Source organism: Cervus canadensis, chromosome 25, assembly GCF_019320065.1.
Source record: "Cervus canadensis isolate Bull #8, Minnesota chromosome 25, ASM1932006v1, whole genome shotgun sequence".
In the NCBI taxonomy this organism is placed as follows: domain Eukaryota; kingdom Metazoa; phylum Chordata; class Mammalia; order Artiodactyla; family Cervidae; genus Cervus; species Cervus canadensis.
In genome coordinates this window covers 24774996-24797980 of record NC_057410.1, presented here as the reverse complement: position 1 = coordinate 24797980, position 22985 = coordinate 24774996, and the positions used below count along the sequence as shown (strand labels likewise).

The 22985-nt window shown below is 40.0% G+C and overlaps 1 protein-coding gene across 1 annotated transcript; it reads right to left on the bottom strand.

Annotated features, from left to right (window-relative positions):
• Positions 1-16040: 16040 nt before the first annotated feature.
• Positions 16041-18552, bottom strand: LOC122427164 (olfactory receptor 8S1-like). The gene is made up of 2 exons (XM_043446465.1): positions 17713-18552; positions 16041-16203 (listed from the first exon to the last, which is right to left on the bottom strand). The coding sequence occupies exons 1-2, from the start codon at positions 18483-18485 to the stop codon at positions 16041-16043; spliced, it is 936 nt and encodes a 311-aa protein (XP_043302400.1). The 5' UTR covers positions 18486-18552.
• Positions 18553-22985: the final 4433 nt, after the last annotated feature.

Genomic DNA, 22985 nt, shown 5'->3' with positions numbered 1-22985 from the left:
GGTTTCTAAAGTTCTTTCCAGCTTAGAAATTCTAAAGAATGGGGGATAATCTTTGGGTTTTTCTGGTACTAAATGGAAATTCTCTCCCCTTTTGTGTCAACACAAGCAGAAGCAGCAAAGGAATAGCCTCATTTCACAGAAACCTGGTAAAAGGAAGCCCTCAAATGGGAGGCAAGGGTTGCATACTGCAGTGACTCCAAAGGCTTCCCATTCCAGGATTTTTGTGAATTTATAATGTCCACTGTTTGCACTGTCATCTCTGTACTTAACATGAGAGTTCATGAAGACTGTGCTATTCTATGAGTTGGTACTAGAAGATTTGGATGAAGCCAAGTCAAATTTGGAGCACCTTCTGCGCATCACAGAGATGGTAAAAGAAAAAAAGAGGAGAGATAAAAGGCCACCTAGAACATGTGGCTAAGTGGAGAATTAGAGCATTTAGTATAGAGCAAAGCAAGATATACTATTCACTTCTCTCCCCTTGAACTCAGGAGGAGTTGTGACTCAGGAAGGTGATAAATGAGAACCTGATCTCTATTTATGCCTTGTACAGTCATGAGTTCTCGGAATGGAGAGTTTTAAGATAAGATGGAGCTGAGTGAGAATAATATTTGTCTTTACCTGGGCTCCCTAGGCCAATAAGAGATGCTGTCAGTGGAGGGCACCTGATTGTCATTCTTTCCAACACTGGAGCAAAAGCCCCAGATATGGCTAGGGCTTCATGGAGGGCACCTGATTGTCATTCTTTCCAACACTGGAGCAAAAGCCACAGATATGGCTGGGGCTTCATGAGCTTCCCTGAACTTTGTCCTTCCTTTAGAAGATGCAGAGGTGGTGTTTCTGAGCAAGGAAATATCCCTATAGTCCTGTCCAAGGGGAAGTTTTCTTGACTTTGCCTCTAAAATAATGACCAGTGGGACTTGATTTCAGCTCTAGACCTTGGAGAGTGTTGGTGGTCCCTGGAGAGGCCCTTAAGCAGGAGGCCTGTTCTCCAGAGCCAACGTTCCTTCCCTGTGTTATTCTTGTTTCAGTGAGTTGCATCATCCAGGAGTTACCCTTGAGTGGCCAATAATTTCTAAAAATAAAAATATATAGAGAGTCCTAAGTTTTCTTAATTCTAAACCTTGGAATTCCTTCTCCTCTTCTCTCCCTCCTTTCTTTCCTTCTCTTTCAGTACACACACACATTTATTTGTTCAAATTTATTTTTGGTTGCAGTGGGTCTTCGTTGCTAAGTGTGTGCTTTCTCTAGATGCAGAGAGTGGGGGCTACTCTTCATTGTTCTGTGGCTTGCAGGATCTAGAATGAATACTCAGAAGTTGTGATGCAGGAACTAAGTTGCTCCCTGGCATGTGGAATATCCTGGACTAGGGATAGAACTCATGTCCCCTTCATTGGCAGGCAGATTCCCATTCATTGCACGAAGGGGTGTCCTCTTTTTTTTCAAGTTTAAATAATATTTATGATATAGAAATATAATGATAATATCTATAATAGGAGAAAAGATATTTTAGGTGTTATAAAACTGAATAAGTATACTAAAGATATTTTCATGATAGCAAGAGAAAATACAAATTTATTATGTTATCCAAAATTAATTCTTTTATTTATTGCAATTAAAAAAATCCAATAGATTAAAAATCATAAAACTGTTTTGGGTTAGCAGATGCAAAGTAGTATGTATAAAATGAATAAACAACAAGGTCCTACTGTGTAGCACAGGTAAGTATTGTCAATATACTGTCATAAACCATAATGGAAAAGAATATAAAAAAGAATATATATATGCATAGCTGAAGTTTTTTTATGTACAGCAGAAATTAACTCAATATTTTAAGTCATCTAACTTCAATTAAAAAAGGAAAAAAACTTAAAAATTTTTTAACTGTGATAAAAACTTTTTATTATGGAAAAATTTAGACATATATAAAATAAAAAGAATACTGTAATAATCCTTCTGTATCCATAATCCAGCTTCAACAATTATCAACTCATTGACTATTATCCATCTTTGACCACATGGACTGAAAAATGTGATCTCTATGCTGTATGAACAGTCAAGCATCTAAACATGGACTTGTTCAAAGGAAGAAGGGAAGGATAGGTATTGAAGAGCCATTATCAGTCTTTGCCATGGATAAGGACCTAATGATGGCTGACTGAATAAATCCCTAGGAGATCAGTTCAGTTCAGCTCAGTCACTCATTCATGTCCAACTCTTTGTGACCCCATTGACTGCAGCACGCCAGGCCTCCCTATCCATCACCAACTCCTGGAGTTTACTCAGACTCATGTCCATCAAGTCGGTGATGCCATCCAGCCATCTCATCCTCTATCATCCCCTTTGCCTCCTGCCTTCAACCTTTCCCAGCAACAGGGTCTTTTCAAGTGAGTCAGCTCTTTGCATCCGGTGGCCAAAGTATTGGAGTTTCAGCTTCAGCATCAGTCCTTCCAATGAATACTCAAGACTGTTTTCCTTTAGGATTGACTGGTTGGATTTCCTTGCAGTCCAAGGGACTCTCAAAGAGTCTTCTCCAACACCACAGTTCAAAAGCATCAATTCTTCAGCCCTCAACTTTCTTTATAGTCCACCTCTCACATCCATACATGACTACTGGAAAAACCAAAGCTTTGACTAGACAGACCTTTGTTGGCAAAGTAATGTCTCTGTTTTTTAATATGCTATCTAGGTCATAACTTTTCTTCCAAGGAGTAAACGTCTTTTAATTTCATGGCTGCAGTCACCATCTGCAGTGATTTTGAGCCCCCCCCAAAATAAAGTCTGTCACTGTTTCCACTGTTTCCCCATCTATTTGCCATGAAGTGATGGGACCAGACGCCATGGTCTTAAGTTTTCTGAATGCTGAGCTTTAAGCCAACTTTTTCACTCTCCTCTTTCACTTTCATCAAGAGACTCTTTATTTCTTCACTTTCTGCCATAAGGGTGGTGTCATCTGCATGTCTGAGGTTATTGATATTTCTCCTGACAACCTTGATTCCAGTTTGTGCTTCATCCAGCCCAGTGTTTCTCATGATGTACTCTGAATATAAGTTAAATAAACAGGGTGACAATAAACAACCTTGACATACTCCTTTCCCTATTTGGAACCAGTCTGTTAATCCATGTCCAGTTCTAGCTGTTGCTTCCTGACCTGCACACAGATTTCTCAGGAGGCAGGTCAGATGGTCTGGTATTCCCATCTCTTGAAGAATTTTCCACAGTTTATTGTGATCCACACAGTCAAAGACTTTGGCATAGTCAATAAAGCAGAAGTAGATATTTTTCTGGAACACTCTTGCTTTTTCAATGATCCAACAGATATTGGCAATTTGATTTCTGGTTCCTCGGCGTTTTCTAAATCCAGCTTGAACGTCTGGAAGTTCACGATTCACATTCTGTTGAAGCCTGGCTTGGAGAATTTTGAGCATTATTTTGCTAGCGTGTGAGATGAGTGAAATTGTGCGGTAGTTTGAGCATTCTTTGGCATTGCCTTTCTTTGGGATTGGAATGAAAACTGACCTTTTCCAGTCCTGTGGCCACTGCCAAGTTTTCCAAATTTGCTGACATATTGCGTGCAGCACTTTCACAGCATAATCTTTTAGGATTTGAAATAGCTCAACAGGAATTCCATTGCCTCCGCTAGCTTTGTTTGTAGTGATGCTTCCTAAGGCCTATTTGATTTCACATTCCAGGATGTCTGGCTCTAGGTTGGTGATCACACTATGGTGATTATCTGGGTCTTGAAGATCTTTTTTGTATAGTCCTTCAGTGTATTTTTGCCACCTCTTCTTAATATCTTCTGTTTCTGTTAGGTCCATATCATTTCTGTCCTTTATTGTGCCCATATTTGCATGAAATGTCCCTAGGAGATAACAAAGAACAATATAGAAGGAACTTGGATTTTTCACTCTGGACTATGAAGTGCATGTCTGGGGTTAAGAGAAAAATAATCTTTCATTTTGTTTGATACACTTTATTTTGGGATCTTTTCTGTAATAGCTTGAGTCTTTATCTTTCTAAAACAGATTTCCTAACTGACCAATTACCTCCAACTTCCCACTACAAAAAATAAGGCTGCATTTTTTTTTAGTGTCTATTATGAATAGACACTAGAAGCAAGTCTATTATGTTTGAGAGGTACATTAGGTGCTCTATTAGCTACAAGGATAGATATTGAAGAGCATATTCAAAGTTGGGATGCTCTGGATTTGACTTTCTGCTGGGCTTCTCCTGTCACCTATGTGTATGTGCTCATTCTTTAGATCAGCTAGGAACGTGTGCACATGTGAGCAGCTTCAGCCAGGAACACCCTTACTTCACACATGATTGAAGCTGGATGTGCTCAGCTGGGCAGCCGATTGGTGATGGTGGCAGTGATGGTTACAGCCTGCAGTAGGGAGCTCAAGGAGAACCAGGAAAAGCTGGCAGAGACTGAGTAGGAGCCCAGGGCAAGCCTGAGAGGCATGGGTGGTGGCCGAAGGAGGAGCACAAGCAGTCCTGTAAAATATTATGATACAGGAAGATGCTGGAACCCACAAAAAAAAAAAAGATACCTTTTATCCAAAGAGAAAGGAGAAGCTGAAATAAGACCAGAGGAGGGGTGTAATCATGTTAAAATCAAATCCTTTTCCAGTCAGGTGGGCGACCCACAAATTGGAGAATAATAATACCAAAGAAGTTCTCACACTGTTGTAAAGGTTCTGAGCCCTACGTCAGGCTTCCCAGCCTGGTGATCTGACAGAGGGACTGAGAATCCCCTGGGAATCTGACTTTTAAGGGCAGCAGGATTTGATTACAGAACTTTCACTAGACTGGGGGAAACAGAGACTCTCGGTGGGCATGAATGAAACCTTGTGTATGCCAGGATCCAGGGGAAAAAGTAGTGACCACACGGGAGACTGAGGCAGACCTGCCTGTGAATGTTTGAGGGTCTCGTGCAGAGGTGCGGGTCAACAGTGGCCTGCCTCGGGGAATGGGGCACTGGCAGCAACAGTCCTGGGAGGCATGTGTTGGCGTAAGTCCTCTTGAAGTTCTCCAATAGCCCTACTATAGAGCCTGTAGACTCTGTAGACTGGGTTGCCTCAGGACAAACAACAGGGAGGGAGCACAACCCCACCCATAAGCAGACAGTTTAGATTAAAATTTTACCGAGCATAGCTCTGCCCACCAGAAGAAGATTCAGCTTTCTGCACAGCCAGTCCCTCCCATCCTGGAAGCTTGCATAAGCCTTGAATTCTCATCCATCAGAAGGCAGTCAGAAGAAACAAGAACTACAATCCCACAGCCTCCATGATAAAAACCACAATCCCCAAAAGCTAACCAAAATGATCACACGGATCACAGTATTATTGTGGCAAAGGGACTTGTGTAACTCAGTGAAGCTATGACAAAACATGGTTCACTGGAGAAGGGAATGGCAAACCACTTCAGTATTCTTGCCTTTAGAACCCCATGAACTGTATAAAAAGGTAAAAAGATATGACACCAGAAGATGAGCCTCCTAGGTCAGAATGTGTCCAATATACCACTGGGGAAGAGTAGAGAAATAGGTCCAGAAAGAGAACTGGGCCAAAACAGAAATGACACACAGTTGTGCATGTGTCTGGTGGTGAAAGTAAAGTCCAACGCTATAAGGAGCAATATTGCATAGAAACCTGGAATATTAGGTCCATGGATCAAGGTAAATTGGACATGGTCAAGCAGGATGTGGCAAGAGTGAACATCAATGTTTTAGGAAACTGAACTAAAATGAACAGGAATGGGTGAATTTAATTCAGATGACCATTATATCTATTACTGTGTGCAAGAATCCCTTAGAAGAAATGGAGTAGCCCTCAACAAAAGAGTCTGAAATGCAGTACTTGGGTGCAATCTCAAAAATGACAGAATGATCTCAGTTCGTTTCCAAGGCAAACCATTTAACATCACAGTAATACAAGTTGATGCACCAACACTAGCGCCAAAGAAGCTTAAGTTGAATGGTTCTATGAGGACCTACAAGACCTTCTAGAACTAACACCAAAAAAGGATGTCCTTTTCATCATAGGGGATTGAAATGCAAAAGTATATAGTCAAGAGATACCCAGTACAACAGGCAAGTTTGGCCTTGGAGTACAAAGTGAAGCAGGCAAAGTTTTGCCAAGAGAACCTACTGGTCATAGCAAACAGCCTCTTCCAACAACACAAGACAACTCTATACATGGACATCAGCAGACGGTCAATACTGAAATTAGACTGATTATAGTGTCTGCAGCTGGAGATGAAGAAGCTCTATATGGTCAGCAAAAAAACAAGACCTAGAGCTGACTGTGGTTGAGATCGTGAGCTCTTTATTGCAAAATTCAGACTTAAATTGAAGAAAGTAGGGAAAACCACCAGGGTACTCAGGTATGATCCTTATGATAATATTATCAAATATCTTATGATAATACAGTGGAGGTGACAAATAGATCCAGTGCTGTTGTTCAATTGCTATGAAGTATCTAACTCTTTGTGACCCCATGGACTGCAGCATGCCAGGCCCCTCTGTTCCACTGTCTCCCGATGTTTGCTCAAATTCATGTCCATTGAGTTGGTGATGCTGTCTAACCATCTCATCCTTCACTGCCCCCTTCTCCTTTTGCTTTCAATCTTTCCCAGCATCAGGGTCTTTTCCAATGAGTTGGCTCTTCACATCAGGTGGCCAAAGGATTGGAGTTTCAGCTTCAGTATCAGTCCTTCCAATGAATATTCAGGGTTGGTTTCCTTTAGGATTGACTGGTTTGATCTCCTTGCAGTCCAAGGGACTCTCAGGAATCTTCTCCAGCACCGCAATTAAAAAGCATAAATTTTTCAATGCTCAGGTTTCTTTATGGTCCAACTATCATATCCATATATGACTACTGGAAGAACCATAGCTTTGAATATATGGATCTTTGATGACAGAAAGTAATGTTTCTGCTTTTTAATACACTATCTAGGTTTGTCATAACTTTCCTTCCAAGGAGCAAGCCACTTCTCAAAAAATTTTTTTAATTGAAGGATAATTGCTTTACAGAATTTTGTGGTTTTCTGTCATACATCAACAAGAATCAGCCATAGGCACACCCATGGCCCCTCCCTCCTGAACCTCCTTCTCATCTCCCCACCTGTCCCTTCAGCCTGTCACAGAGTCCCTGTTTGACTTCCCTGAGTCACACAGTTAATTCTTATTGGCTATCTATTTTACATATGGTATTGTAAGTTTCCATGTTACTCTCCCCAATTCATCTCATCTTCTCCCTCCTCCCTTCCCCCCATATCCATAGGTCTGTTCTCTATGTCTATTTCTCCATTGCTATCCTGAAAATAAATTCATCAGTGCCATCTTTTTAGATTCCATATATATATATGTGTCAGTATATAATATTTATATTTCTCTTTCTGACTTACTTCACTCTGTGTAATAGGCTACAGGTTCGTCCATCTCATTAGAACTGACTCATGTGCATCATTCCTTTTTTTTTTTTTCCTTGTTTTTTTTTCTGTAGAGAAAAGTAGTGGAAAAACAAGAGAGAGGAAAGGGAAGTCAGCAAAATGTTTGGAGGTTAATCACCATGTCCCAGTTTTAGCCCCATCCCTTTACTGAACACATTTTCTTGCAAACTTTTCCTCTTCCTGGCCTCTTAACCATTTCACATGCACATCTTACATTCTGAAACTGAGACTCACAAAGAATTCTCTTCTGCAGGGGTCAGGTTAAAAAGTCAGCTCTTCATGCAACAAATTAGGGACAGCGGGATGGCAAACCCTTGAAATCACCCAGAAAATGTAGTATGTGTTATTTGTTTGTAAGTGACTAACTTATATGAAGGTATGTTATATGTAATGTATATATTTGTTAAGATCAATTTTAGAGATTTAATAGTTAGAATGACTCCCAGCCAGCAATTAATCACAGGTGATAAGACTCCCAAAGGAAAAGCAGGTATACTGGCAGAGTGCAATGGCAGGTGGACTCATCTGCACTATTCCATCTGTAACCTTTCTCTCTCCCTTAGTCATGTAATTTCTTATAAATTGTATCAAATGATTACAGCCTTTTTTGGTAACTAGTAATACATAGCTGAAATTGACAAGTATCTCCTGGACTCCTCTACAACCTGTATCAGAAAAAGCCTGGAAGCAATCAGACTCCTGCCTCTGTTGACTGACATATGAATGCCCTCCAACTTCCCTGATGACCAGCCAGTCTCTGCTCTACTATCTTCTAATACTGCAAATGCAGAAGAGCACTTTTCCACTGTCATCTTTATAGTTTCTGAATCCTTCAAGAAACAAGTCCTCTCTTCCTCACAAAGAAGGGTTTTTTTGAAAAAATAACTGGATTATACATTGTTTCGTGTATCTGCCCTCCGGGCCCAAGTCTTGACATGCGATCAAACATCAATGACAACAAAATAAAGAAAATCCCAGGAAAAAACTAGTCCAATCTACCTGAAAGTAACTGATTGATATAAATGAATCTTTGGGCATTTCCCTCTCATTAGAAATGAGCATTTCTCTTGCCAATTTAGACTGTAAACTTCACAAGAGATGAATCTTTTATACATAACTCATGAAAGTGAAGTGAAAGTCGCTCAGTCGTGTCCGACTCTTTGTAACCTCATGAACTGCAGCCTACCAGGCTCTTCCGTCCATGGGATTTTCCAGGCAAGAGTACTGGAGTGGGGTGCCATTTCCTTCTCCAGCATCATTCCTTTTTATAGCTGAGCAGTATTCCATTGTATACATGTACCACAGCTTCTTTGTTGATGGACATCTAGGTTGGCAAGTAATTTTTAATTTCATGGTTGCAGTCATTGTCTGCAGTGATTTTGGAGCCCAATAAAATAAAACCTTTCACTGCTTCCACTTTTTCCCCATCTGTTTGCCATGAAGTGATGGGACAAATGATCTTAGTCTTTTGAGTGTTGAGTTTTAAGACAGTATTTTCACTCTCCTCTTTTACTCCATCAACGAACTATTTAGTTCCTCTTCATTTTCTGCCATTAGAGTGATATCATATGCATATCTGAGATTGTTGATATTTTTTCTGGCAATCTTGATTCCAGTTTGTGATTCACCCAGCCCAGCATTTCACATGATGTACTCTGCAAAGAAGTTAAATAAGCAGGGTAACAATATATAGACTTGATGTACTCCTTTCTCAATTTTGAACTAGTCTGTTCTTCCATGTCTGGTTCTAACTGCTGCTTCTTGACCTGCATACAGGTTTCTCAGGAGACTGGTAAGGTGATCTGGTATTCCCATCTCATTAAGAATTTTCCATAGTTTGTTGTGATCCACACAGTCAAAGGCTTTAGCATAGTCAATGAAGCAGAAGTAGATGATTTTCTGGAATCCCTTTGCTTTCTCATGATTCATTGAATCATGAGATCTCTGGTTCCTCTGCCTTTTCTAAGCCAGCTGGTACATCTGGAAGTTCTCAGTTCATGTACTGCTGAAACCTAGCTTGAAGAATTTTAAGCATAACCTTTCTAGCATGTGGAATGAGCAAAATTTTACAGTAATTTGAACATTCTTTGGCATTGCTCTTCATTGGGATTGGAGTGAAAGCTGACCTTTTCGAATCCTGTTGTGACTGCTGAGTTTTCCATGTTTGCTGACATATTGAGTGCAGCACTTTAACAGCATCATCTTTTAGGATTTGAGATAGCTCAGCTGGAATTCCATCATCACCTTAGATGGAGGGAATCTAAAGTTGGCTGAAACCATCTCTTTCCTCAAGGAGTAGTAAGAAAGATAAGATAAACATTAAGAATTAATTAAAATGCAAGCTATAGTGTCATAAGTGTCATGAGAGAGATTAGAAATGTGCCCTAAGTGTTCTTAAGAGCAAAGATAATTTATATTTGGTGGGGGTTCCAAATAGGAAAAGGAGTATATCAAGGCTGTATATTGTCATCCTACTTATTTAACTTATATGCAGAGTACATCATGAGAAATGCTGGGCTCAATGAAGCACAAGCTGGAATCAAGATTGCTGGGAGAAATACCAATAACCTCAGATATGCAGATGACACTAACCTTATGGCAGAAAGTGAAGAACTAAAGAGCCTCTTGATGAAAATGAAAGAGGAGAATGAAAAAGTTGGGTTAAAGCTCAACATTCAGAAGACTAAGATCATGGCATCCGGTCCCATCACTTCATGGGAAATAGATGGGGAAACAGTGGAAACAGTGGTTGACTTTGTTTTTTGGGGCTCCAGAATCAGATGGTGATTGCAGCCATGAAATTAAGACTCTTACTCCTTGGAAAGAAAGTTATGACCAACCTCGACAGCATATTAAAAAAGCAGAGACATTACTTTGTCAACAAAGGTCTGTCTAGTCAAGGGAGCTGTGGGAAAAAGTGCTCAAGGAAAGATTCATGAGAGGAGTGACATTTAAGCTTGCTTTGAAGTATTGGTGTGAGATTCTGACAAGTAAAGATGTGTGATGGGAAAAGGACAGCCAGGGCAGAAGCTCAAAGTATTTGAAATGAATGACTTGAAGGGGGTTTGAGTTATTTCCTTACCTCTGAGGTAAGACAATACCTTTCACAAATTGCTGTGAGAGGAACTCTTTCTGAAAACAATAGAGGAGGAGAGCTGAGCAATGGAAGAATCTGGACCCCTGGGGCCTTGTTGTTGGGACTCGATTTCATTACTCCTACTTCTTGGTTGATCATTAAGGAGGGTGTTTCGTTTATTCTAATTTGATTATGAAAAATGTGAAAGAAGGGTAATCAGGAGATCTGAGTCCTAAATCTGTTTCTGCTTCTCACTGATGATCCAGAGCTGGGCAAGTCATCTCTGCCTCTGTGGCTCAGTTTCCTCATTATTAAATGAAGGTTTTGGTCTAGTGATTTTTCTGAGATCTCTTCCTGCTTTGACATTCCAAAACAAGTATTCCAAAGCTTCCATTTAAATTGCCCATTTCTGTATTAGCCAAGTTATATTTTCCAATTCCCTCTTCTTACCCTATATACCCACTTGAGTTTTTGGTATTTAGACCATGTTCCTCTTGTCTCAGAGCCCAGCAGCTCCCTAATGAAGGCCCCATAGCCTGTTTAGGGACATATAGGGCCAGGCAAATGGTGGGCAGGATATCCCTCTCCTATACTTAATGAAAACTAAGTCTCAAGAAATAACTTGGTATTTATCCTATGATTTTAGTCTGAATTTGAACATAATGTGACACATCTCCCAGAGGGGACTGTATACATTTCTCTCCCTAATCATGGGGTAAAAGACTTTCCTCCAAGTCTACAGGGTTGTAGGAATAATCCCAGTATGTGGTTGGGTTGTATGTGAAGGCAGGATTGAATGGCCATTCCTCTCACTGATCTCATACATCTACTTAACCTTGCCTCAGTTTCAGGCTCAAGAAGGCATTTGCTCTGGAAAATGTAAAGCATAAGCTTCTCCAAATGGTCAGAGCAGAAATGCAGCTGAAGCTGGGACTGTTTTGCTTGGCTCTACATCCTTGGCCTTCATTTACAGAGAAATATCCTCATCTTGGAAATTTCCCCTGTGAGTGTACTACATATGAGGCCATGATTTTCAGAGGGCTTTGCTGAAGGGACCTGACCACTGAGGAGGGGATCTTAGCCTGAGGGTCAAAGGATCAAGAACAGATAGAATTCAGGGAGCTGGCATGGAAGTGGTCTTGGCTGATTTTGACCTGTCAGTATCTGGATGGAACAATTGCTGTTGTCTTTCTGAGAACTCTCTTTGGAGCTGAAGGAGAGATGGGGTGGAAGCAGAACATTTGTTCTGCTCTCTCCAACTATTTCTCCTTCCTGTAGGCCTGAAAGAGGTCTTGAACTAGTCAAGGATCTGACGTAGTCCAGGCTCAGGTGGGTGGTGGAGAGATTCAAGTCAGGGGTTGTCACAGTGCACAGGTTTCAGCGAGCTTTTGGGAAGAATACCCAGGATGATGTCTCAAAATATGGACTCTTTTTCTTTCTTTCTATCCCGATCTCTCCTCCATGCTACTTTTCTCTGACATCTGTATTGTGAAGGCAGCAGTTTTACTAAACAAAATTAAATGTTTCTTTTCATATGTTCCTTCTCTCTTATTCCTTTTTTTTTTTGCACACTAATTGTTAGCCAATTAAGTAACAGGACCTATTAGACACTGGGAATATGGAAGGCTTAGACATGGTTTTGCTCTCAAGACTTACACTTCATTTAAAAATTTTATTTATTTATTTAGGTAAATTTGTTTATTTTAATAACTTCAATCTCAATGTACATTAACTTTATGGATATTAGTTCCTTGTTTAAAATGACTGTGATGAAACAGAACTCTATTAGACCTTTTATGCCATGTGTTTCTGTCTGATTGCTAAATATCACACCTCTGTCTGCTATATTCCAAGGCTTACAGGTAGATAGTCCCTTCTATATCCTAAGATCATACAAGAGAAAGGACCCCTCAGACTGATCCACCATTCATTCCTTCATTCACTCCATAATCAACAAATAGTTATTGAGGATTTACTGTTTTCTATGTTCTACTTTCAGTTCAGTTCAGTTCAGTTGCTCAGTCGTGTCCGACTCTTTGTGACCCCGTGAACCGCAGCATGCCAGGCCTCTCTGTCCATCACCAACTCCCGGTGTTTACCCAAACTCATGTCCATTGAGTCAGTGATGCCATCTAATCATCTCATCCTCTGTCGTCCTCTTCTTCTCTTGCCTTCAATCTTTCCCAACATCAGGGTCTTTTCAAATGAGTCAGCTTTTTGCATCAGGTGACCAAAATATTGGAGTTTCAGCTTCAACATCAGTCTTTCCAATGAACACCCAGGACTGATCTCCTTTAGGATTGACTGGTTGGCTTTCCTTGCAGTCCAAGGGACTCTCAAGAGTCTTCTCCAACACCACAGTTCAAAAGCATCAATTTTTCGGCGCTCAGCTCTCTTCACAGTCCAACTCTCACATCCATACAGGACCACTGGAAAAACCATAGCCTTGACTAGACAGACCTTTGTTGGCAAAGTAATGTCTCTGCTTTTTAATATGCTGTCTAGGTTGGTCAACTTTCCTTCCAAGGAGTAAGAGTCTTAATTCATGGCTGCAATCACCATCTGCAGTGATTCTGGAGCCCCAGAAAACAAAGTCAGCCACTGTTTCCACTGTTTCCCCATCTATTTCCCATGAAGTGATGGGACCGGATGCCATGATCTTAGTTTTCTGAATGTTGAGCTTTAAGCCAACTTTTTCACTCTCCTCTTTCACTTTCACCAAGAGGCTCTTTAGTTCTTCTTCACTTTCTGCCACAAGGTTAGTGTCATCTGCATATCTGAAGTTATTGATATTTCTCCCAGAAATCTTGATAACAGCTTGTGCTTCATTGAGCCCAGCATTTCTCATGATGTACTCTGCATATAAGTTAAATAAGTAGGATGACAATATACAGCCTTGATGTACTCCTTTTCCTATTTGGAACCAGTCTGTTGTTCCATGTCCAGTTCTAACTGTTGCTTCCTGACTTGCACAAAGTTTTCTCAAGAGGCAGGTCAGGTGGTCTGGTATTCCCATCTCTTTCAGAATTTTCCCATTTATTGTGATCCACACAGTCAAAGGCTTTGGCATAGTCAATAAAGCAGAAATAGATGCTTTTCTGGAACTCTCTTACTTTTTCGATGATCCAGTGGATGTTGGTGATTTGATCTCTGGTTCCTCTGCCTTTTCTAAAACCAAGTTTCTCTGGAGCTGTGGTTTTTGCCAGGGAGTTTTTGGTATGGGAACAAAGGAGGAGCTGGCTCTCAGTACTAAGATGGAATTCTCCCAAAATCAAGTTGTAAGTTTTCTAGTGGTCAGATTTCTACTTTGTGTATAGATAAAATAAAGGAGTGAGGCCGAGGCAAAAGGGAGGGGCTGAATAGGCAGGAAATGAGAGGGAAAAGCAATAGCTGTGGAAATAGCTGGGGATCTGTGAAGATAGTCTTTACTCTCCCGACCCCCTGTTTCATGGAGAGATTATTGACATACATTACTGTATAAGTCTGTATAATTTCAATGCATATAGCAGGATGTTCTTATATACATATACAAATGAGTATTACAATAAGTTCAGTTGATATCCGTCAACTCCAAACTGGGAAAACCTGAAAATTCACTCTGATGGAGAGAATTTTCACACATTGAGTTTTGGGGAAGTCATTTGGACTAATATATTGTTCAGCCTGAATTTTATGTGGCGAGCCTGTCAGTCACACACGGCATATCTGCTTCAATCATTAAGGTAAAGAATGTCTGTTATGAAGACAGGGATAAAAATCTCCCTCCTTCTGACATCCATATTAACATTCCCTGAAAGATAAGGTTCTATTTCCAGACATGACCATCATGCCGTCTCACTCTATCTTTACTAAACTTCTCTCTTTTGGAAACTTGAAGGAATATACCCCTGTCATGTTTGATGTATGTTCTGTGCTCTGATAAGTTATATATTACTATTAAAAAAAAAAAAAAGATTCAACTGACCAGTTTCCCAGAGTTATCTGAGAAGCTGTCTCCTGGGCTACAGTCCTGACTGGGACTCAAATATAACTCTTCTATTCCTAAAAAGTCCATCATGTCCTAAAAATAAATATATAAAAAACAGAAAAGCAAAAGCAAAAAAAAGACAAAAAAATTTTTCCTTGTAATGAGAATCTTAGGATTTACTCTCTTAACATATTTCCTATGTATCATCAGTTCAGTTCAGTCGCTCAGTCATGTCTGACTCTTTACGACCCCATGAATCGCAGCACGCCAGGCCTCCCTGTCCATCACAAACTCCCAGAGTTTACTCAAACTCATGTCCATCCAGTCGGTGATGCCATCCAGCCATCTCATCCTCTGTCGTCCCCTTCTCCTTCTGCCCCCAATCCCTCCCAGCATCAGGGTCTTTTCCAATGAGTCAACTCTTTGCATGAGGTGGCCAAAGTATTGGAGTTTCAGCTTCAACATCAGTCCTTCCAATGAACACCCAGGACTGATCTCCTTTAGGATGGACTGGTTAGCTTTCCTTGCAGTCCAAGGGACTCTCAAGAGTCTTCTCCAACACCACAGTGCAAAAACATCAATTCTTAGGCCCTCAGCTTTCTTCACAGTCCGCCTCTCACATCCATACATGACCATTGGAAAAACCATAGCCTTGACTAGACCGACCTTTGTTGGCAAAGTAATGTCTCTGCTTTTTAATATACTATCTAGGTTGGTCATAACTTTCCTTCCAAGAAGTAAGCGTCTTTTAATTTCATGGCTGCAATCACCATCTTCAGTGATTTTGGAGCCCCCCAAAATGTATCATTCAGTGGTGTTAGTCATTATGTTGTACATTACATCCCTAGTACTTACCTTACGCTGAAAATTTGTACTTTTTTATCACCTTCCTCCAATTCCCTTTCTTCCTACCCTCCACTCCTGACAACTACATGTTTATTTTCTATGAGTTTGGTTTTTCCCTAGGTTCTGCATGTGAGATCATATAGTGTTTGTGTTTCTTTGACTTATTTCACTGAGTATAATGCCTTCAGTGTCCATCCATGTTGTCACAAATGGTAGAATTTCCTCATTTTTATGGCTGGATAATATTCAGTTGCTTTTCCATGCCTTCTTTATCCATTCACCCATTAAGAAAACCTAGATTCTTTTCCATATGTTGACTATTGTAAATAATGCTGCTATGACATAGGTGTGTAGATTTTTTTTAAGTTAGTATTTTCATATCTTTAGAATTTATTTTCAGAAGTGGAATTGCTGGGACATAGGGTGGTTCTATTTCTAGTTTTTTGAGAATTCCTCTGTATGGGTTTTGAGAAGATTTTCCTGTGTGGTGACCGGGTCATCTGTGGAGGAGTGCCATCTGCTCTGTGGTGGTTTCCCCATCTTGCTTGACTGGATGAGGGCACAGGGGTCAGAGGAACTAAGACTTCTGTTGTGGAGAAGAAGTCATGCTGAGATAGCTTAAAAGTGAAGTTCTCTATATCTCCTCTTCCTTCTCTTGACTTTTTCTTTGATTATGAGGAGGCAGTAGAGGCTGGCTTAGAAGGTAAGCCTGGGCTTCCTGGTCAGCATCCTCCTAAGAGCTGCCTTCACCTCATGGTTCTTCAGACTGTAGATAAGGGGGTTCAGTAGTGGGGTCACCACACTGTACTGCATGGATAGCACTTGCTCCAGGGCTGAGCCAGAGGCTGGAGTCATGTACCTTGAAGGAAATTGCACAAAGGAATAAAATGAGCTCAGGACAGTGGCCACAATGCCATTGCCAGCCACAGTCCATCCCATCCCAGACTGGCCATGAGGGTCCTCAGAGCTGAGTCAACTATCATTGGTAGAAGCACCTAGAAACGGCTGTATTATTAGTGAGAAGTCAGTTATTTTTGCCTTCAAATGCCTCCATACATGAGTGATATTATGCAAAATGTTAGAGGAGTTTTCAAAGAAAAAGGAAGTTCTTCAGCATATCAAATGGTACAGGTTAGACTAGAACTAAAGAAAATGTCAGGTATTTCTGTAGCACTTCACAGTTTTCAAAGTGACTGTCCTTAATAGTTATGATGATATTAAGAGGATTTTTTCCTCTTCTTTTCCCTATATATGCATGTTCCAATCTTGTGATGATTGTTTCTTACAAAACTAAATGCTAGCCCAATAATGATACCATTTTTCCTAACATTTATGACTCTGAGAAATACCCCCGAATCACAGCACATTATTTTTCTAATGCTTAGTGGAACAATCATTTGTCCTTTTAAGCACGTTTGTCTTTGGCTTAGAAAATAATCCAAGCTATGTAAATAAAATGAAAGATAAATATGTGTTCAGCATGAGATATGAATCCAAAATAGTAATATTAAAATTCTTAGTGTACTTACGTGTCACAAGGAATATTTCCCAAAGAAGCATTAAAAAAAATTGTTTTTTGCAATTGTGCTATCTTCATTGGAATGGTCTTTGTGGGTTTTGCATGCTAAGTTAAAAAGATACTCATTTTATTCTCATTTTTTATCTTTTAGTTTATTCTTCCAAACATTTCTGTGAAGTGGGTGGGAGTAATTTTATTACACCTTTATGGCAAATGAGGAAACTGAGACAAATAAAGCTGGAGAGATTTGCTCTCAGGCTCAAGTGAACTCTTCTAGATCATTCCTTATTCTTTCCCACTCCTGAGTTCCCTCCTAGTAACAACCAGATGAGGAAAGTATGGAGTAACTTGTGCAAATCCATCTCCAGTTCACTTGGAGAGAGCACAGGCCATTAGTTACTTTGTTTCCTGGGATTTTTAAGGATTCATCAGCTACAGCTGTTTATGCTTGAGAGAAACCTGGTAGAAAAGGGGTTGAGGTTTCAAGTCGGTGAGACTTGGTTTATATTTTGATTTGATTCCTAGCTTGTTCTGGCAACTTTGATAAATTACCAGGTTACTTCTGAAACTCAGGTTTCTAATTGGAAAATGAGGTTAATAATATTTCTTTTGTGATGTAATACATATTAAAATTGAGCTTAACTGTGTAAAAACTCAACTCTCAGAAAGAAAATTGATGTTTTATAATTCACACATCTAGTCCACAAAAGAGCCATAAATAAGACTCAGGACTTCTGAATTCCAGTACAACTCTTTTCCTGCTACTTTGCAATATTTTGTTCTGTAGTTCAAGATTACCTTAGAGTGAAAAACCTGCATTTACATTCCTGAGTTATAACAATGACATACCTGAAAATTCCTGAACCATAAAAGATGGTGACCACAAGAACATGAGATGAGCAGGTAGAGAAGATCTTGTTCTGACCTGAGGCAGAGTCGATCCCCAAGGCTGTCATGATGATATGAGTGTAAGAAACCAGCACTAGGACAAAGGTGCCAAGGCCCAGGACCACCATGGTGGTCAGGATGGAGGCAACGCTCATGTAGGGGTCAGAACAGGCCAACAGGAGCACTGGAGGAAACTCGCAGGCAAAACTGCGGATGAGGTTGGGGCCACAGAAATCCTGCTGAGCCAGGAGAATGGTGTTAAGTAGGCCAGTCCCCATTCCTATGGCCCAGGAGGCTCCTACCAGGCCAATACATATCTTCTTGTTCATGGTCACCACATACAGCAGCGGGTGGCACACAGCCTGGTACCGGTCATAGGCCATGACTGAAAGGAGGCAGGTTTCAGTGCCCCCTGAAAATATAACCAAGGAGATCTGGGTGAAACACTCAAGGAGGGATATAGTCTTCCACTTGGAAAGCAGGTTCTCTAGCAACTTAGGCACAATGACTGAGGAATAGAAAGCATCCAGGAAGGAGAGGTGACTGAGGAAGAAGTACATGGGGGTGTGGAGGTGGGAATCAGTCCTGATCACCAGCAGCATCAGCAGGTTCACTGTGAGGATCAGGAGGTAAATCACCAGGAATATTACAAATAGTACCACCTGGATGTGAGGGTTGTTGGATAGTCCTTGGAGAACAAACACAGTGACTCTGGTTGTGTTGCCAACTTCCATGGAGCATTAGAGAGTCCCTTCAGTGGGACAAGAACAGAAAAGAATGTTCCAGTGTGCTATGAGTCTCAGAGCATGGCTGGGGATGAGGTGTTATGAATAAAGCTTTAGGACTGACCAAGGACAGTTCATGTAGCAGGGCCACCTAGCCATGTCAAATCTCATCAACCCTGCCCAACTCAGGGCAATAATCTGTTGGAGAAGGTGGAGAAGGTGAGAAGGAAGAGTGTAGAGAATCAAACCTAGAAAGGAAGGAGAAGAGAAAAGACATTATTCAGACTGAAGAAGGAAACGAAGGGAGTGGAAATAGTCTCCAGGGCACTGAGAAGTGCTCTTCTCCAGTTATGAAAACAACAGAGTTCAAACCACAGGAAGCCTCACAGGCATAGTGAGTAAGCAATAAAGATATTGGCCAACCATCTGGCTGATAGTCCATGATGCATGTTGAATGATTAATAGAAGTATTGCTGACAGTTGATGATAGCACAGAACCTTTCTCTGTCACTGTAAGTTCATGAATAAGTCACTTGCACTTCTTATTTAAAAAAAAAATCTTGGAAAACTTTAGATGGTTTCTAAAGTCCATACCATCTTAGAAATTCTGAAGAATGCAGATGAACTTCCCTTATGAGCCATTGGCTGAGACGCTTCACTCCCAATGCAGACAGCCAAGGTTCAAACCTTGGTCAGGTAACTAGATCCTACATACCTCAACTAAGTGTTCTCATACCACAACTAAAAATCCCCCATACCACAAAACAAAGATTGAAAATCTTGAGTGCCACAACTAAGACCCAGGACAGCCAAATGAATAAATAAAAATAAACAAATATTTAAACAAAACAGATTGGAGACAACCTTCCTTGGATATCTCTGGTACTAAATGGAAATTTCTCCCCTTCTGTGTCAACCCATACAGAAGTGGCACAGTCATAGTCTAGTTTCATGGGAGCCAGGCATGAGGAAGCCCTCAAATTGGAGGTGAGGGCTGTGTACATCAGTTATTCCAACAGTTTCCCATTTCAGGATTTCCATGAATTTATAATGTTCACTGTTTGCACTGTAATTTCAGGACTTAATGCTAGAGTCAATGAAAACAATGAATTCTCTGAGTTGGTACCAGAGGATATGGATAAAGCCAAGTCAAATTTGGACCACCTCTGTGCATCACAGAGACAGTAGTGTGATAGTAAAAAAAAGAGCAGAGAAAAAAGACTCCCTAGAATACCTGGTAAGATGGACAGTGAGAGGGGTTAGTCTAGACCACAGGAATACCACAGGAACACCTCTTGAAGGCTAACCAAGAGGGTGATGAATGAGGATCCAGTTCCTATTTGTGGCTTGTACACTCACAAGTTCGCAGATTGGATAGTTTTAGGAGAAGATGTAGCTGAATGAGAAGGATATTTTTCTTCCCCTGGGTTCCTTAGGCCAACAAGAAGATGTTCTCAGTGGAGGATACCTGAATGGCATTCTTTTTTAACACTGGAGCAAAGCCACGGATATAAGTAAGGCTTCATGTGGTTCCTTCAACTTTCCCTTAGAAGATACATAGGTGGGCCTTCTGAGCAAGGAAACATTCCTATAGTCCTTCTGTCCAATGGGATGACTTCTGACTCTGCCTCCAGAATAACAATGGCTAGAGGGACTTTATCTCAGCTTTAGACCTTGGAGAGTGTCTAAAGGGTCCCTGGAGAGGCCCTTAGGATGGAGGCTTGCTCTGATCTGAATGAGTTCTCTAGGGCCAGCTATTTCTTCCCTGTATTAGTCTTGTTTCAGAGAGATGCATCATCTAAGAGGTACCCTTGGGTGGCCAATAATTTTTAAAGAAAAAATATAATAGAGTTCTAAGGTTTCTTATTTCAAAGCTTGGAATTCCTACCCGTCTTCCCTCCCTCCTTCCATTCTTTCTCATTTTGTTACACTTTAAATAATATTTATAGTTATAAAAATAAAATGATGAAACATTTAAGATGAAAAAAGATATTGAAGTTATTTTATACACTTCTATATAACCAAGAGATCACTGAACAAATTTAAAAAGAAATAAAATATACCTAGAAGCAATTGACAAAAAAACATGATGACCCAAAGCCTCTGGGATGCAGCAAAACACTTCTAAGAGAGAAGTTGATAGCAACACAATCCTACCTCTAGAAATGAGAAATACATCATATAAGCATCCTAACCTCACATCTATAGCATCTAGAAAAAGAAGAATGAAAACCCTCCCACAGTTAGTAGAAGTAAAGAAATCATAAAAACCAGAGCAGAAATAAATAAAATAGAAATGAAGAAAAAGAAAACAAAGATCAATAAGACTAAAAGCTAGTTCTTTGAGAAGATAAACAAAATTGATAAACAATTAGCCAAACTCATAAAGAAAAAAGGGGAGAGGACTCAAATCAATAAAATTAGGAATGAAAATGGAGAAGTTATAGCAGACAATTCAGAAATACAAAAGATCCTAAGAGACTACTACCAGCAACTATATGCTAATTAAATGGGCAACCTTAAAGAAACAGACAAATTCTTAGAAAAGTACAACCTTCCGAAATGAACCAGGAAGAAACAGAAAATATGAGCAGATGAGTCACAAGCACTGAAATGGAAACTATGAAAAAAATCTTCCAACAAACAAAAGCTCAGGGTCAGAAGCTTTCATAGGTGAATTCTATCAAAAGTTTAGAAAAAAAGCTAACACCTATCCTTAAACTCTTTCATTAAATTACAAAGGGAATAACACTCCCAAACTCATTCTACAAGGCCACCGTCACCCTGATATCAAAACAAGACAAAGATACCACAAAAAAAGAATTACAGGCCCGTATCACTGATGAACTGGATATGGAACAAAGGACTGGTTCAAAATGGAAAAGGAGTATGCCAAGGCTGTATATGGTCAGCCTGCTTATTTAACTTATATGCAGAGTACATCATGTTAAATGCCAGGCTGGATGAAGCAGAAACTGGAATCAAGATTGCTGGGAGAAATATAAAAAACCTCAGATATGCAGATGACACTACCCTAATGGCAGAAAGCAAAGAGGAACTAAAGAGCCTCTTGATGAAGGTGAAAGAGAATGAAAAAGCTGGCTTAAAATTCAACATTCAGAAAATGAAGATCATGGCATCCGGTCCCATCACTTCATGGCAAATAGATGGGGAAACAATGGAAAGTGACAGACTTTATTTTCTTGGGCTCCAAAATCACTTCAGATGGTGACTGCTGTTATGAAATTAAAAGATGCTTGTTCCTTGAGAAAAAACTATGACAAATCTAAACAGTGTAAAGCAGAGACATCACTTTGCCAACAAAGGTCTGTCTAATCAAAGCTATGGTTTTTCAAGTAGTCATGTACAGATCTGAGAGTTGGACCATAAAGAATGTTGAGGGCCAATGAATTGATGCTTTTGAACTGTGGTGCTGGAGAAGATTCTTGAGAGTCTCTTGGACTGCAAGGAGATCAAACCAGTCCATCCTAAAGGAAATCAGTCCTGAATATTCATTGGAAGGACTAATGCTGAAGCTGAAACTCTGATCCTTTGGCCACTTGATGGGAAGAGCCGACTCATTGGAAAAGACCCTGATGCTGAGAAAGATTGAAAGCAGGAGAAGGGGGAAACAGAGGACGAGGTTGGTGGATGGTATCACTGACTCAATGGACATGAATTTGAGCAAACTCAGGGAGATATTGAAAGACAGGCATGCTGCAGTTCATGGAGTCGCAAAGAGTTGGACATGACCTAGCAACTGAACAACAACAATCACTGATGAACACAGATGCAAAAATTCTTAGCAAAATACTAGTAAACTGAATCCATCAACACATTAAAAAGATCATATACCATAACCAAGTGGGATTTATGCCAGGGATGCAAGGATTCTTCAATATATGCAAATTAATCAATGTGATATACCATATTAACAAACTGAAAGATAAAAATGATATGATAACCTCAATAATTGCAGAAAAATCTTTGGAAAAAATCCAACACCTATTTATGGTTGCATCTGTTTTTAAGGCTGAATTATATTACTTTGTATATATGCCACATTTAGTTTATCCATTTGCTCTTGTGGTTAATGCTGCTATGAATATAAGTGTACCTATATCTTTTCTAGTCCCTGCTTTCAGTCCTTTGAGTATATACCCTTATGTGGAATTGACTGATCATACTTTAATTCTATGTTTAAGTTTTTCAAGATTGGCCATACTATTTTCCACAGTGGCCGAACCATCTTACTTTATTCCTTCTATGATCAATAATACGGCTGTTTATGGATGTATTCCATTTTGTTTATCCAGTTATCCATTGATGGACCTTTGCCTTGTTTCTACCTATTGGCTATCGTGAACAGTGCTGTTATCAATATATCTGTACATCTGTTATCATTTCTTTGGGGGTATATATCTAGGAGTGGAGTTGTTGAACCATATGTTAATTGTATACTTATAGTCTTAACCTAGGCTGCATCTTTTCCATTTTTTCAAATAATGT